Source organism: Spinacia oleracea, chromosome 6 (genome assembly GCF_020520425.1).
Source record: "Spinacia oleracea cultivar Varoflay chromosome 6, BTI_SOV_V1, whole genome shotgun sequence".
Lineage (NCBI taxonomy): Eukaryota > Viridiplantae > Streptophyta > Magnoliopsida > Caryophyllales > Amaranthaceae > Spinacia > Spinacia oleracea.
The window spans coordinates 16,973,958-16,990,216 of NC_079492.1; the positions used below are offsets into that span (position 1 = coordinate 16,973,958).

The window sequence follows — 16,259 nt, forward strand, 5'->3', positions numbered from 1 at the left end:
TAGTTCGACTGCTCCCTGTAGACACCTATTTTTGTCCCCATTCCCGAAAGGGAAGGTTCGATGATGAGAACGTAAATCTCCACTTGGCATCGCATCTCCTATAAAATAACGATTCTCAATCACCCTTTCATTTCAGCCAAAACTGCTATTTATAGAAACCTGCTAAGAATAGTAACTGCCGTAAGAAGTAGTTGTTAAAAGTGGCAAAGTCATAAAAAATAGAAACCTGTCAGAATTAGGTGTTACACTCCAACATAAACCCTAAAAGTGATAGAATTGGCAAAAGGAATTCTATTCCTGCTATAATTCGAAAATAAGAGTTACGTATTAATTAAATTCCTAACGAACCTAGAGTTCGTAACGGGCCCAGATGCATTCCGTCCTAAGTTAATGCGCACTAAAAGACTCGGATAAGTCTCAAAAGCTCAGTGTTTTAAGAGTCCAGATCTGACAAAGAACTCTGCCAAGATCCTATTTTCAACGCCTGGATCTGGGTGCCGAAATCTTCGTCGCCCAGCCCTGGGCGCTGAAAATACCTGGGGCCGTTTTATTTCCGGATTCTTTTTGGATTCGTATCTTAAAATCTATCTTTCCACACACTCTTTTCCTATAAATACAGCCTAAAAACCGACATGAAACAACACACAATTCCATAATCTGAGTATTGACTCTAGCCTTAAGCCTAAGCCTCACGCTGCGAAATTGATCTAGCGTTCTGTCGCAATCGACCCAAAGTCGAACAGAACGCATCCTGCCCCTTGTAGCCGATGAATTAAGCCTAAATATTGGAACATTGCTTGGAACCCGAGATTCGTTAAATAAAAGGAGAAATAGCAAAGCCAAAGTGGTTAGTTTTCTGAGAACCACAACGCACCTCTCAAGGGTGCGTTGTAATGTGTCCCTCATATGATTTAATCGCTTTTATCGCCCTTTTATAAAACTGTCAAACTATTAATTTGATTGATCTATCACGCCTAATAAGATAATACCTTGGACAATTGAATTACCATGCTAGGTACCTTAAATCAATCTAAATAAGATAATCACGATCGATTTAGTATTATGTGTTGCATATGCTAAAATCAATTTAGAATAGTTTAATAGTTTAACGCATGTCCCCTTCAATTATTTATGCTGAGCTAGTAAGGATAACCTGCCTCTGGAGTATTATCGATGAGCACTCCTCTCGGTAGTCATAGTCCCCCGAACTCTCAATCTCTGCCCTGCGGGTGTACGTTGAGCGATCCCCACACCAGGGATCACAAGGGAACCTATGGCCGTCGTGGTCGAACATAATTGCACTCCCTTTATGTCACGATAACCGGGTTTTGTCAGTTTTTCTCATTGTCGTTAAAAACGGAATGGCGACTCCTATATTACTAGTCGATAGGGTGTAAACTCACAGGAAATCTAATTACACTTGATCTGACAACGTCACGCCCACGAGGGACGAGGTCACGCATTAGCCTCGTGCTTTTTCGACCCCCTCACAGTGGCGACTCCGCTGGGGATGTTAATGAAATACTCGTGCTCGTAGGTAATCAAAATAGCCGAAGGGTGAAACGATCCTACCCAGCGTTTATTTCCCTATCAAGTTGGGACGACCTGATAATCAGCATATTAATGTGAAAGGACAGAACCGCATAACGAATCTTGGCTCCCTTGGCATGTTTCATCTCGGGAGTTGGGAATAAGGATACCCATCGCCACCCGGGGGGTGCATACGCTTCGAATGTTGTCCACTCGGCACTTTCGCTAGTAGTACACCTATTCCGAACCCAATCGCTCGCCCACTAGGTCCCTCTCATTGGTGCATGCCCCCTTGGCTTACATCGTGATTGGCCTCTTGGGACGAAATTTGCTCGTGAATGCACTACCCCGACCGGGGCATGTGTTGGATCGACGATAGAAGCGGTACCAAGCCGGCGCAAATATTACCCATAGAAGCCTATCATAAACTACGTGACATATTATTTTGATTCATGTTGTAATGTTAGTTATGTGTAGCGAATTATGTGATTGTGTGTGACAAATAATGTTAGAAAACCAACGACCCTAAAAATTGCCCAAACATTCATTAACACCAATTGGCCGAAGAGTTATACCAAAATGCGTGTTCCGCAGTCCCGGGCGATCGCCACAAAAATAAGCGACGCCCATGATAGCCTGTAACGGATCCCACGACGTTGCACGCGGAAAGGACGTTATTAGGAGCGTTCACTTGCAAATACGCTGTGGTTGAGAGGTTTCGAAGAGGCGATCTCCTCCTCTCCTTCAACACCATGGGAAGACCTCGAAAGAACCATGGAAAATCTTCTGGAAAACAACCGAATAAGAATAAGGATGCTCTCACTAAGCCTATTACTCGCGCATCCTCGAAAAACACTCAAACCCCATTAATGGCGGATGATGATGCAATTTCGGATGGTTCGATTTCAAACCCATAATTATTGGAACCTGAGATTCTCACCCTCAAATCTTCACTGGCTTCTTTACAAATGCGTTCACTGGTGCGTAATGAATTCAATGCTTGGATTAAAGGAGTTGAATCTGGACATGACATTTGTACCCATTTTTCTTCGAATTTAAAATTTGGCGGGAATGGGGGTAATGGGTCTAAAATTGGTCAATCTCATAATGGTGATCCTGTGATTATGTTTTTTGATGATAATGATGAACATATCCATGCTAATACTGCTGAAACTGTTGTGATTGCGTATTCCCCCGTTCCATCCCCTGTTACAATTGATCTTGAAGATATTGAGGATGAGATTGCTTACTGGCAGTCAGCTGTTGTGTGCTATGTGTTGGGTGCAAACCGCCCTCAACATGTGATGGAGGGATTTGTACATAGAATCTGTGGGAAAATGGGGGTGGAGAAGGTTGCTTTGATTGGGAAAGGTATATATGTTATTAGATTCACCACCATGGAGAACTCTCACAAAATTCTTCAGGGGAACGCCTACTTTTTTGATAAAAAACCTTTGATTGTTAAGCCCTGGTCTGCAGATGTCAACTATGCAAAAGACCCTGTGAAGCAAGTTCCATTATGGATTAAACTTCCTGGGTTAGATGTTAAGTATTGGGGGGAGAAAAGCTTGTTCAAAATAGCTGGTCAGGTGGGTAAAGCCATTAGAGTAGACCAAGCTACTAAGAATAGGGACAAGTTGATGTTTGCCAAGGTACTTGTTGAGGCAAATATTGGTCAGCTATGTCCTAAATAGATCCAATTTGTCAATGAGAAAGGTCATATAGTTGATCAACTTTTAGAATATGATTGGCTCCCAATCTTATGCTCTCATTGTAGAGGGTTTGGCCATGAGAGTGCTCATTGCTCAAAAATTGTGAAGGCCCCATAGAGGAGAGTATGGGTACCTAAACAACAAGCTAGGGTTGTGAATGCCCCAACTCAGACACAGGTGGATGGGTCTACTGTGGCTCAAAAGGAGGGTGCACATGATGTGGCTGCTTTTGATGGTTTTGTGCAGGCCACTTCCTTCAGTAAACAGCAATGCCAGCGACTGAAACCAGTTAACACAAGGAATAGCTTCCAGATTCTCAACATGGATGATTATGATGAAGTTGAGACTGTTGTTGATGATGAAATTCTGTTGGACCAGGGGTTGATGACCCCTAGATCCAATGGATAGCATATTGAGCTGGAACATCAGGGGGCTAAACAGGAAAGCAAAGAAAATTGAAGTGAGGAGATTCATTCACACTCACAAAATTAAACTGGTTAGCCTTCTGGAAACAAAGGTGAAGAGACCTAAATTAGGTGATCTTTACTTGAATGTTTGTCCTGGGTGGAACTTCACCACCAATGTTACTTATTCTACCTCTGGTAGAATTATTCTGGCCTGGGATCCTAATAGCTTCACAGTGAATATTGAGTCTATGAGTAGTCAATATATTCATTGTTTTATCACTCCCAAAAGTACTGGCACTGGGTTTTTTGGCACCTTTATCTATGGCATGAATGATATGAAGGATAGAATCCCATTGTGGAATGCCTTGTGTCAGATTGCTGACCATTGCAATCAACCTTGGGTTATTATGGGTGATTTTAATGCCCTAATGGACATAGAGGACAGAGTTGGTGCACCAGTCAGAATTAGGGATATCCAACCAATGAGATCTTGCATGGCTTATTGTAATCAGTTTACCTGGAATAATAAACAGGTGGGAGAGGATAGGGTCCTATCCAGAATTGATAGAGTTCTGGCAACCACAAGTTGGACTGACCTTTTTCGTAATGTGGAGGCTCACTTCTTACCTGAGGGTATGTTTTATAACTGTCCAATGGTGATGAAAAGCTACATTGATAACCCTATCAGAAGACCTTTTAGATTTTATAATATGTGGACTTGTGCAGATAAGTTCTTTGAGGTGGTCCATAGTAACTGGCTTAAACAGGTGCATGGGTGCCACATGTTTAGAGTTCTCCAAAGACTGAAATGGCTCAAGGTGGATCTGAAACTCTAAAGAGGGGTTCAGTGATGTGGAGGCTAATGATGTAAGAACCTGTGCTGACTTATTGACAAAGCAAGCCAATCTCCATGCTAACCCTGGTGATGTTATTGCTGCTACAGAAGAGAAACAGGCTGCAGAAGCTTACAAAAGTGCACACCAGGTGTACATGTCCTTCCTACAACGAACTGCCAAGATCCAGTGGCTAGAAAAGGGAGATGAGAACTCCAGGCTCTTCCATCAGGGTATCAAACAGAGAAGACAGCAGAACACCATTCATTCCATTCAAGATATGCATGGGAATTGGGTTGGAACACCTGATGGGGTTAAAATGGCTTTTTCTCAATTCTTCAAAGATTTGTTCTGTAACCAGATGGATCAAAGATGCCATGTCAACACTGCCATTATGAATAGAGGCCCTAGACTCAATGATGTTCATAAATCTTTTCTGGACTGTAATTTCACCATGGATGATATCAAAGTTGTACTTTGGTCCATTCCTAACCATAAGGCACCTGGCCTGGATGGTTACAACAGTCAATTTTACAAAGCAACATGGCATATTGTGAAGGATGATCTACATAAAGCCATAACTGACTTTTTCCAGACAGACAAGATTCTCAAAGAACTCAATGTGACTTCCATCACTTTGATTCCAAAAGTCTCAGTTCCTGCCTCTGTCAGTGATTTTAGACCCATTGCTTGTTGCAATGTCATCTATAAATGCATCTCCAAGCTTATCTGCATCAAGTTGAGTCAGGTCTTACCTGATCTGATCTCCCACAATTAGGGTGCTTTTGTTTCTGGTAGATCCATCCTGCACAATGTCCTCATTTGTCAGGACCTCATCAAAATGTATTATCACTCCCAAACTCAACCTTGTTGCCTAATGAAGGTGGATATTAGGAAAGCTTATGACACTGTTGAGTGGTCATTCATTGAGGAAGTGATGCTGGACCTTGGTTTTCCCCCTTTCTTTGTCCAACTTATTATGACATGTCTCTCCACCACAAGATATTCCATCATCAATGGTGAGCCAACTGACCTTATCCAGCCAAGAAGAGGGTTAAGACAGGGGGGTCCCCTTTCACCATTGCTTTTCACTCTTTGCATGGAGTATTTCTCAAGATCCATGAAAACTGTTGGTGATTATACTCAGTTTAAGTTACATAAGAGATGTAGATCCCTTCAGCTGAACCATTTTATGCTTTGCTGATGATTTGCTGATGTTCTGTAATGGCAACCTACACTCTGTTGCTTTGATGCTGGAGGGGTTCAAAGTGTTTTCCAACACTAATGGACTCCAAGTTAACCCAAGCAAGGCCTCTATTTACTGTTGTGGTGTTGATAATTTTACAAAGCATGCTATTGGGTCACTCTCTGGTTTCTCCTTTGGCTGTCTCCCACTCAAGTATCTAGGTGTTCCTATCAGTACAAGGAAGCTTCACAGTGGTGAGTGTGATATGCTGGTGGACAAAATGGTTTCTAGAATCAAAACTTGGAGTTCAAGACACCTCTCCTTTGCAGGGAGAATACAACTTGTTAATTCTGTTCTGATGAGCATTAGCATTTATTGGGGACAAATTTTCATCCTCCCTAAACCTGTTATCAGGAAAATCAATGCAGTTTGTAGAGCTTACCTGTGGTATGGAACCTATGATGACAGTAGGCCAGGTCCAGTGGCTTGGCATGTTCTTTGTGGGTCTAAAACTCAAGGGGGGCTTGGTTTCAGAAACTTAGCTCTTTGGAATCAAGCTGAAGTTGGGAACCTGGCCTGGGCTATAGCTCAAAAACAAGACAACCTGTGGGTGAAGTGGGTGCATACAGTCTATGTGAAAAACAGGAACTGGGTGGATTACAGTCCATCTGTGGCAGCCAGTTGGGCTATGAAGTATATTTGCAAAGTTAAAAAAGAATGTTCTGACAGACTACACTCCAATTCTTGGCTCACTGCTACAAGTTACTCTATCAAAGTAATCTATCAGAACTTGTGTGATCGGATCCCTAAGGTCAACTTTGACTATTTTGTGTGGAATAGGTATACTCTTCCCAAGAATAGAGTCACTATATGGCTGGCTCTCCAGGACAGACTCAAGACCAAAGAAAGACTACACAGATATAGGGTTACCATGGATGAAACATGTGCTTTATGTGGACATGACACTGAAAATAGTGCTCATTTGTTCTTCAAGTGTCATTTTAGTAAAGAATGCATTTCCATGATGTTGGCTTGGCTTGGCTTTACCTCCTCCAGGAACAATCTTTTCACTCTCCTTAAGTGGATTCATAGGTACTGTAAAAATTCCTTTACTAGGAAGGTTGCTTATGCTGCTGTTGCTTGTACTGTGTACCAGATTTGGAAAGCTAGGAACCTAGCTATTTGGGAACAATCTGTTCCATCCATTGCTTGTACTGTTAAAACTATCCAGTATACTGTTAAACATAGAGTAATGAGCATTATTAGTCAGAAAATTAGAGCTAGGGATAGGGAGTGGCTTCTTGCCTTGTAACTAGCTAGTCAGTTGCTCTTTTGAGCTTCTGTTTTTCTCAGTTTGAGCTTTGAGGGAGTCCTTCCTAGAAGGTTTGCCTCTCCTCTTTCTGAGTTGTATGTTGGTGTTATCTATAATATAATTTCTTGCTTGCTTGCCAAAAAAAAAGGACGTTATTAGGCAAGCACGTAAAATTAAGTCGTATGTACGAAAAAAGATAGACGAACAGAATACGAGTACCAGTCAGGGACGCATTTTCAGCGCCCCTGGCTGGGCGCCAATTATTTTCAACGCCCCTGCTGGGCGCTGAAGTTGCTGCCTGGCCTCTTGGTCAGGCACAGCAGCCTCGGTACCCGCGCACAAAATATACGTAGCAATAAAAAAAAACTTTCGTAACAAATTTGCTACAAGGACGTATGGAAAAAGGCACTCGATTCTAAAGAACGACTTATAAACTAAACAACTCATTGTGTCGTCACTAGGCCTCCTATGACGACTATGTTCGGCACTAAACCGAGCACGCTGATTAAATGACCTTGAATGTCACATGGGCAAAGTATTCAAAAAATGATGTTCGAATAAAATTTTCAAGGAAAAATAATGTTCGAATAAAAAATAAATAAATCCGAGTCTAGACTAGGCTATGCCAAAGTACAATCTAAATCCTAAGCCTTAGTTGTCTTATACATAGAATCAGTCCTAATGCTTGGTGTCGTTCTGCAAGTTAAAAGGTTAAACCATATTGAGTCTCCCTTCGTAAAATTTAAAAGAAATCAATAAGCACTCATATGTAATTGTCATCCCTTGCTAAGAATCTACGGCCTCAATACTCTCTCTCACCAATAAAAAGAATATATTATGTAATTCAAGTATTTGCAAAATGGAAACAATCACATTCTGAAAATCATTCCTCCATAGTCGCACAACCCCCAAAGTGAGCCTAAGGTGTCAATACCATTGGCGAAAAAATTAATGGCCTCAAGGCTTATGATCACATTGGGTCACGACTATCATAGTCCTCTCGAGCCACTCGCTCCTTGAAGTACTCCTAAGTACGGACTAAAAGATTTTCCATGAATGCAACATGACGAACCATGAAAATACCCAAATCGGCATGCCATAAGGCTACCATTGGGGTAAAGCAATACACACTAAGAGGGAAGCCGCACTAATGATTCTAATCTTGAAAAAATGAAAATTCGATCTCCTCAACTAACTACCTTGCCAACATTAAGCAAAATGGCGCATGACAAATGAACACACAGGGGTTAAAATCTAAAGTGTCAACCAACGAAAGTTATGGTCCAATTAGCCTAAGTCTGAAAGTTGTTTGGTCAAGTATTATAGGCTTACGCCACATCATTATTTTGAGTCTAGGCCACCTCCTTGTATTCCTACACGGGTTATAAAAATTAATGAAAGTTCGAGTCTAAATCACAACTTCCAATTAAATCCCGGAAACTGGAATCTGAAAAGAAGCAAAAAAGATTATTTTCGATGTAATTCTTTCGTTAAATTTCAATAAAGTAAAAACAACATTTTGAATCTACGCTATTTGCACATTTTAAGAAACGACTAAATACGCTTGCAAAGTAAGACAATTTAAAGGTCCACCCTAGGCCTACTAAAATTAAAGGTTCACCATAGGCCTACCAAACGAGGCTCACTCAGTCTCGCCTCGTGATTCAAAGACCACAACCACCGAAAGTAACCGAAACCACCTGAACCAACCACCCATCATTGCCCCTCTACCCGAACCACCGTCAACAACGTCTGCCCAACCACCCACAAAGCCCATCTCTACCAACCAAATAATACCCTACGCCAGAAAATCACACCAACCTGCAAAAAATCACACATAAATACCCACCCCCAAATCACTTGAAAACAATCGCACCACCATCTACCTTTTAGCCCAAATAAAAAGGGGGGAGAAATCCCAAGCAAAAAAAAGAGAGAGAGAAAAAGAGAATGTGGAAAAGAGAAAGAAAAAGGGAGAGTGAAAAGAGCGAGCCATGAAATACTTAGCCCGTACCTCCCAAAGTGCGGAATTTACCCAAGTAAACGAAGAAAAGGAATTGAGTCAGCCAATCCAAATCATACCACAAAAACTACATAAAGTTCTACGATGCTTGACTAATACCTATACAAATTATCCTATCTCATTCAACCCATCTTTCAAGCCGTCTTGAGTCACGAATAAAAAAAAAGACAAATGAAAAGTGCGTTCTACGCTTAACGTAAAAAAAAGGAAAAAAAAGAAAAAACTTTGCAAAGCGCTTTTAAAGTTCGTCTAAAATAGAAAAAGAAGCATTTAGCGCACAAAAAAGATTCGCAAATACTTGGCACGAAACGAAAAGGAGCAGCGTAAAAAGGCAGCCCATAACACGTTTTCAACGCCCAGACCTGGGCGCCAAAAATAATAACGCCCATCCCTGGGCGCCATTCTTGCTTATCACTTTTCAACTCCCAATTCCTAAAAGTGTTTGTATATCTTCCTATATACATGCGGAAGAATAACAAACACTTGGGGGTAGAAGATCGTATAAAATACGCAAAATACGCGCGCTCCAAAATTTTCGTACACTTATTTCACCCTATTTCAAACATTACGATTCCACTCGAACGTACTTGTCTAAAATTGCATCCTAAGAAACCATTTTCTGGCTAAGAGCTACGCAAGACCTGATTCCAAATTAAATCTATTTAAGGCAGATACGTAGGCAATCCATGATTCGGCCCAACCAATTTGCAAAAATGTTAAAATCTATAGAATAACAAGAATAAAAAATAGAGTCCCTTATTGAAATTTAATTACTTGCAATCCAAGTCAAAAGAAAAATTTTAAGTCAAAGGAAGAATCCAAGTCATCAAGATGCCAAAATGAGCACACATCGAAAAATAATAAGGGCACGTACCCTTGCCAGAAGGAGCACTCACACTCCTAGGCACTTAGCCAATACTCAAAAGATCGCTTTGCCTCAATTGAATGGGGCTAACGCGAGCGTCCATGACCTCTAAAGTACTCGACTTGTCCCTCCCCAAAGCAAAGCAACTCATTAAGACCTTCTTTCACCACTAGACACGGTCATAATCGCCAACAAGTAGTAAAGGCAGTAAGCTTGCAATAAAGAGGATTGTTCTACGGCATCGCCCCATCGTTCCTTCGAACTCAGGGCACCCGTTCATGGTAAATCCAAATGCTTGCGAATCCCCTTTGAAAAAATCAGACATTGTCAATAGGACTTGGCACTTAACCAAGGCTCACCCTACTCAGACATATGACACGGGCATCTAAAATCGAAATCTGAAAAGCATCATTAATGAGAAGACATAATAGCAACTGGGGGTTAAAAATTGAAATGAAAGAGCTAGGGAGAGAACTAAGTATACCTTGACCTTTTGTGCAGACATGTACCAAGTAAATCTAAGTCAATTTGTGATACGAGTTTAAAAACTCGTTGTATAAACAAGGATAGTTGATTAACAAGCTAGACCTTTAACTCGTTGATCGTGAATGCAAGACAAGATCTATTGACTCACAATCAGTTCTTTGAATAGGAAACGCGTCCAAAACAAAGAAAAAGGCTGAATTATAAACTATAATTCGAAATGTAACAAACAAGTGTTTTAATCATCCAGTTGGTTGTTTATTCCAATCAAGAAGCTGACTATAAATAGCCAAAAACCAACAGCTACAAGAGCTTTAAACGGCTAATTAAGAGCCATTTAAGAGCCTTTAAAACTGGCAGTTACAAGCTCTAAAGCCTCCTAATTCAGTCACTAAATTGGAGGTTACAAAGGCTTAAAACTCTCCTTACAAACAGCAATAATCAAAGCTAAGTAATGACTGAATTTAAATTGGGGATTTAAACAAATATCCCTTTATTAAACCGACTTTAACCAAAGCAATTAAAAATAATAAGTGCGTACAATCTGTTTAAACAAGCGGACCAATGTGATTAAACGGACCAGTTTGATTAACTTACCTACTTGATAATAAGGACCATATAACGAGCTCACTCAATCCAAGTCACCATGCACACAAAATGAGCCATTGAACCCAAATCAGTTTTGGTTCCAATTGCTAGCATAAGACTATCAGTTTCATCCATAACCGTATCATCCCCTCCCCCTTTAAAAGGAATTGACCTCAATTCAGCAAGGCCATCATCGTCAAGATAAGGTGAAAGATCACCTACATTGAAAGTAGCATGGACACCATAGTCTCCCGGAAGCTCAATCTTGTAAGCATTATCATTCACACGTGCAACCACCTTGTAAGGATCTTCAGCCCTAGGCATAAGCTTGTTCTTGCGTTTGCTTGGAAAACGCTCTTTCCTTAAATGAACCCAACCCAAATCACCTTCTTCAAACAACCTTGGTTTGCGATTCTTATTTGATTTCTGTTTATAAGAGGCATTAATAGCTTCAATTCGCTCACGAACTTGTTGGTGCAGTTTCATCATAGACTTTAACTTAGCATCGGCATCCTTGTGAACCAACTCATCTTTTGGTAATGGAATTAAATCCAAGGGCAAGTATGGATTAATCCCATATACTACCTCAAATGGAGAATGACCAGTAGCATAAGTAGGAGACCGGTTATAAGCAAATTCAGCGTGAGCAAGCTTGACATCCCAATCCTTTTGCGTTTTACTTACCAACCCTCTCAATAGCGTTCCCAAGGTTCGATTTGTCACCTCTCTTTGCCCATCAGTTTGAGGGTGATGTGAAGTGCTAAACAACAACTTGGTTCCCACCTTTCTCCACAATGCATTCCAAAAGTAACTCAAGAACTTGGAATCTCGATCAGAAACAATAGTCTTTGGAATTCCATGCAAACGAACAATCTCCTTATAATACAAATCAGCCACATTACAAGCATCATCCGTTTTGTGACAAGCAACGAAGTGAGCCATTTTTGAAAATCTATCCACCACGACCATAATAGCATCCTTACCTCTTTGAGTACGAGGAAAAGCCACTATAAAATCCATGGATACATCTTCCCAAGGGCGAACTGGAACCGGCAAAGGTGAGTATAAACCGGGTTTGAAAGAACTCTTGGCCATATGACAAGTCACACATTTATTCACAATGTTCGTTACATCACCTAACATTTTAGGCCAAAAGAAATGTTCTCTCAAAATTTCCAAGGTCTTGGCTATGCCAAAGTGACCAACCAATCCTCCACCATGAGCCTCACGCACTAGTAACTCACGAATTGAATGCTTAGGAATACAAAGGCGATTACCTTTGAAAAGAAACCCATCTTGCAACATGTACTCCCCATAAGCACCAACTGCACATTTCTCGAATGCAACTCCAAAATCACCATCATCATGATAATAATCTTTTAAGGTCTCAAACCCCAACAAACGAACATCAAGTGTAGCAAGCAAAGTGTACCTTCGTGATAATGCATCAGCCACCACATTGCTTTTACCATCTTTGTATTTCGAAGAAAAATGAAAGGATTGCAAGAACTCAACCCATTTAGCATGCCTTGGGCTCAATTTTTGTTGCCCATTAATATACTTCAAAGATTCATGATCAGAATGCAAAACAAAGTGGCTAGAACGCAAATAATGACTCCAATGATCCAAAGCTCTAACAATGGCATAGAACTCTTTATCATAAGTGCAATAATTCAAACGAGCACCCCCTAACTTTTCCGAAAAATAAGCTATGGGACGCTTACCTTGGATCAAAACAGCACCAATCCCCACTCCACTAGCATCACACTCGACCTCAAAAGGTTGAGAGAAATCTGGCAGCGCCAAAATAGGAGCAGCACACAAACGCTCTTTAATCACATCAAACGCCTTTTGAGCGTCCTCTCCCCATACAAAAGCACCTTTCTTCAAGCAACTAGTGATAGGACTAGTAATAGTACTGAAATCACGAATGAAACGTCTATAAAATGAAGCAAGACCATGAAATGAACGCACCTCACTTATAGTTTTAGGATTAGGCCACGATTTGATAGCCTCGATCTTAGACTGATCCACGGACACTCCATCTTTCGAAACCACATAGCCCAAGAATACAACATTGTCAACAAGGAATGAACACTTCTCTAGCTTCCCATAGAGCCTTTGAGCTCTAAGTGTTTCAAAAACATCCCTCAAATGAATCAGATGCTCCCCTTCGTTCCTACTATACACCAAGATGTCATCAAGATATACCACAACGAATCTGCCCAAAAATGATTTAAGCACTTCGTTCATTAGCCTCATAAACGTACTAGGAGCATTAGTGAGACCAAATGGCATGACGGTCCACTCATACAAACCATGTTTTGTCTTGAAAGCCGTTTTCCACTCATCTCCTTCACGCATCCGAATCTGATGATAACCACTTCGCAAATCAATTTTTGAGAACAACTTCGAACCATGGAGCACATCTAACATATCATCAAGTCTCGAAATTGGAAAATGATACTTGATGGTAATGTTATTCACAGCCCTACTATCAACACACATTCGCCATGTTCCATCTTTCTTAGGCACAAGCAACACCGGAACAGCACATGGACTCAAGCTTTCTCTAACATAGCCTCGATTCACAAGTTCATCAATTTGCTTTTGTAATTCCTTTGTTTCCTCCGGATTGCAACGATAGGCAGCCTTATTAGGCAAAGAAGTTCCTGGAATAAGATCAATTTGATGTTCAATACCACGAATATGGGGCAAACCTGGTGGTAATTCATCCGGAAATACATCCTTGAACTCAAACAGCAATTCGGCAATAGGACTGCCTTCTTTCCAATTTTAGCCTTCAATTGGACTCTCCTTAGCCACGAGCAAATACACCAACTCTCCATGATCAAGAGCTTGCTCAATTTCTCGTTCACTAGCCAACATGGTGAGATTCGGCCTTTTCTTTTGTTTCACACTCATGGATCGAACCGCTTGAGATGACATAGGCTTTAGCACAATTTTCTTGCCTTTGTCTCTCAATTCATACTCATTGCTTCTCCCTTTATGAATCACGTCCCTATCAAACTGCCAAGGACGACCCAACAAAATATGACAAGCATCCATAGGAATAACATCACAAAGAACTTCATCCACATACGAACCCATAGTCAAACCAACCCTTACTTGCTTCGACATTTTTACACTATTACCATCATCAAGCCAATGGAGTGCGTATGGCCTAGGATGGGCAGTAGTGATTAAGCCTAATTTTGACACCATTTCACTAGAAGCAGCATTGGTACAACTCCCCCCATCAACAATTACACTACACCACTTATCTTTCACTAGACATTTAGTATGAAACAACTGATCTCGTTGGTCTAGACCAGTAGGTGAAATTTGAGTTTGTAGCGCTCTAAAAACCAGATTTGTGTCATAAATTGGAGCCTCATACCCTTCCTCTTCCTCCTCATCACCACTCTCATCAAACACAAATACGTCCCCCAACCTCTTTTCCTCTTCAAACAACTCCTCACGACATTCAACAGCTTCTCTCAAGGTCACTACTCGTTTATTTGGACACGCATTTTGGTAATGCCCAAACCCTTGACACTTAAAACAATGCACCTTGGACAGACTTGTTTCTTTGGTTGGGTTAGATAGTTTAGGGGCAGCCGTAGAATTACTTGAACCTACGGTACTAGGTGATGTGTTTGGTTTCAAGCTAGGTTCGGATTTAGCCCAAGACTTGGCTTTACCATCCATACTAGACCTTCCCCCATATTTTGCCTTCCCTTGATTTTCCAATTTTAAACAAAGTCCACAAAGAGTGTCAAAATCAGAATATGGATAAAGGTCTACGGTATTGGCAATATTATAATTTAGACCCCTTCAAAATCTGGACAGTTTTTTTTCCTCAATTTCCTCAATTTCTCCCATTAAGGACAACTTTTCAAACTCATCAATATATTCAGCCACACTCATTTTTCCTTGCCTCAATTCGGCAATTTTACGATAAGTTGTTATTCTATGAGTTGTTGGCACATACCTTTTACGTAGCTTACGTTTCAAAGACTCCCAAGAGGTAATTTTCTCCTTCCCTTCACGTATTCTCTTGGATTTCAGTCCCTCGAACCACAATGAAGCCCCTCGTCCTAGCTTCAATATGGCATATTTGCAACGCTTCTCATCATCAATGTCCTTGAAATCGAACATTCTCTCTATTTTGTGCTCCCACTCCAAATAGGCTTCCGGATCTGTTCCACCAACAAATTCAGGAAGTTCGGTGACCTTGAATTCATCCATAGCCCGTAGATCACGCCTAGGAGGCCTACGATACCCCCCATCTTTAACGTTCTTCAAGGCTTCTTGGAGATGTTGTAGAAAGTCAGGATCATCAAAATCCATATTTCAGTTTGTAAGAATTACGAACAGCAGCTTTTTTTTTTTTCTATTTTTTTTGCTTTTTTTTTCCCTTTTTTTTCTTTTTTTTTGGGCGGATCACACAAACCTGGCTCTGATACCACTAATGATACGAGTTTAAAAACTCGTTGTATAAACAAGGATAGTTGATTAACAAGCTAGACCTTTAACTCGTTGATCGTGAATGCAAGACAAGACCTATTGACTCACAATCAGTTCTTTGAATAGGAAAAACAAAGAAAAAGGCTGAATTATAAACTATAATTCGAAATGTAACAAACAAGTGTTTTAATCATCCAGTTGGTTGTTTATTCCAATCAAGAAGCTGACTATAAATAGCCAAAAACCAACAGCTACAAGAGCTTTAAACGGCTAATTAAGAGCCATTTAAGAGCCTTTAAAACTGGCAGTTACAAGCTCTAAAGCCTCCTAATTCAGTCACTAAATTGGAGGTTACAGAGGCTTAAAACTCTCCTTACAAACAACAATAATCAAAGCTAAGTAATGAGTGAATTTAAATTGGGGATTTAAACAAATATCCCTTTATTAAACCGACTTTAACCAAAGCAATTAAAAATAATAAGTGCGTACAATCTGTTTAAACAAGCGGACCAATGTGATTAAACGGACCAGTTTAATTAACGTACCACCTTGATAATAAGGACCATATAACGAGCTCACTCAATCCAAGTCACCATGCACACAAAATGAGCCATTGAACCCAAATCAGTTTTGGTTCCAATTGCTAGCATAAGACTATCACTTTCATCCATAACCGTATCACCCGTTAAGGAATCAGGCCGGACGTAGTTTTGACGACCTTACAGGACTTTTGAATTGGTTTCTTGAATTTGAACATGGAACTTAGACATAGAACTTCTTGAGTTGATCAAGGTTTGTCAGAGATCTGAATTATGTTCCATCGACGTCTGTTAGTTCGACTGCTCCCTGT

General features: G+C 40.6%; 1 protein-coding gene across 1 annotated transcript; it reads left to right on the forward strand.

Annotated features, from left to right (window-relative positions):
• Positions 1 to 2,282: 2,282 nt before the first annotated feature.
• Positions 2,283 to 5,686, forward strand: LOC130462973 (uncharacterized). Its single transcript, XM_056831977.1, has 6 exons — positions 2,283 to 2,427; positions 2,542 to 3,182; positions 3,360 to 3,622; positions 3,684 to 4,416; positions 4,547 to 5,230; positions 5,312 to 5,686. Exons 1-6 carry the CDS (start codon positions 2,283 to 2,285, stop codon positions 5,684 to 5,686), a joined length of 2,841 nt encoding a protein of 946 aa, XP_056687955.1.
• The last annotated feature ends 10,573 nt before the right edge of the window (positions 5,687 to 16,259 follow it).

Coding starts and splice junctions, on each gene's coding strand:
- LOC130462973 (XM_056831977.1), top strand. CDS start 2,283: ATGGGAAGACCTCGAAAGAACCATGGAAAATCTTCTGGAAAACAACCG. Junction 3,623..3,683: donor GAAATTCTGTTGGACCAGGG/GTTGATGACCCC, acceptor GGGGCTAAACAG/GAAAGCAAAGAAAATTGAAG. Junction 5,231..5,311: donor TCTGCATCAAGTTGAGTCAG/GTCTTACCTGAT, acceptor CTCATTTGTCAG/GACCTCATCAAAATGTATTA.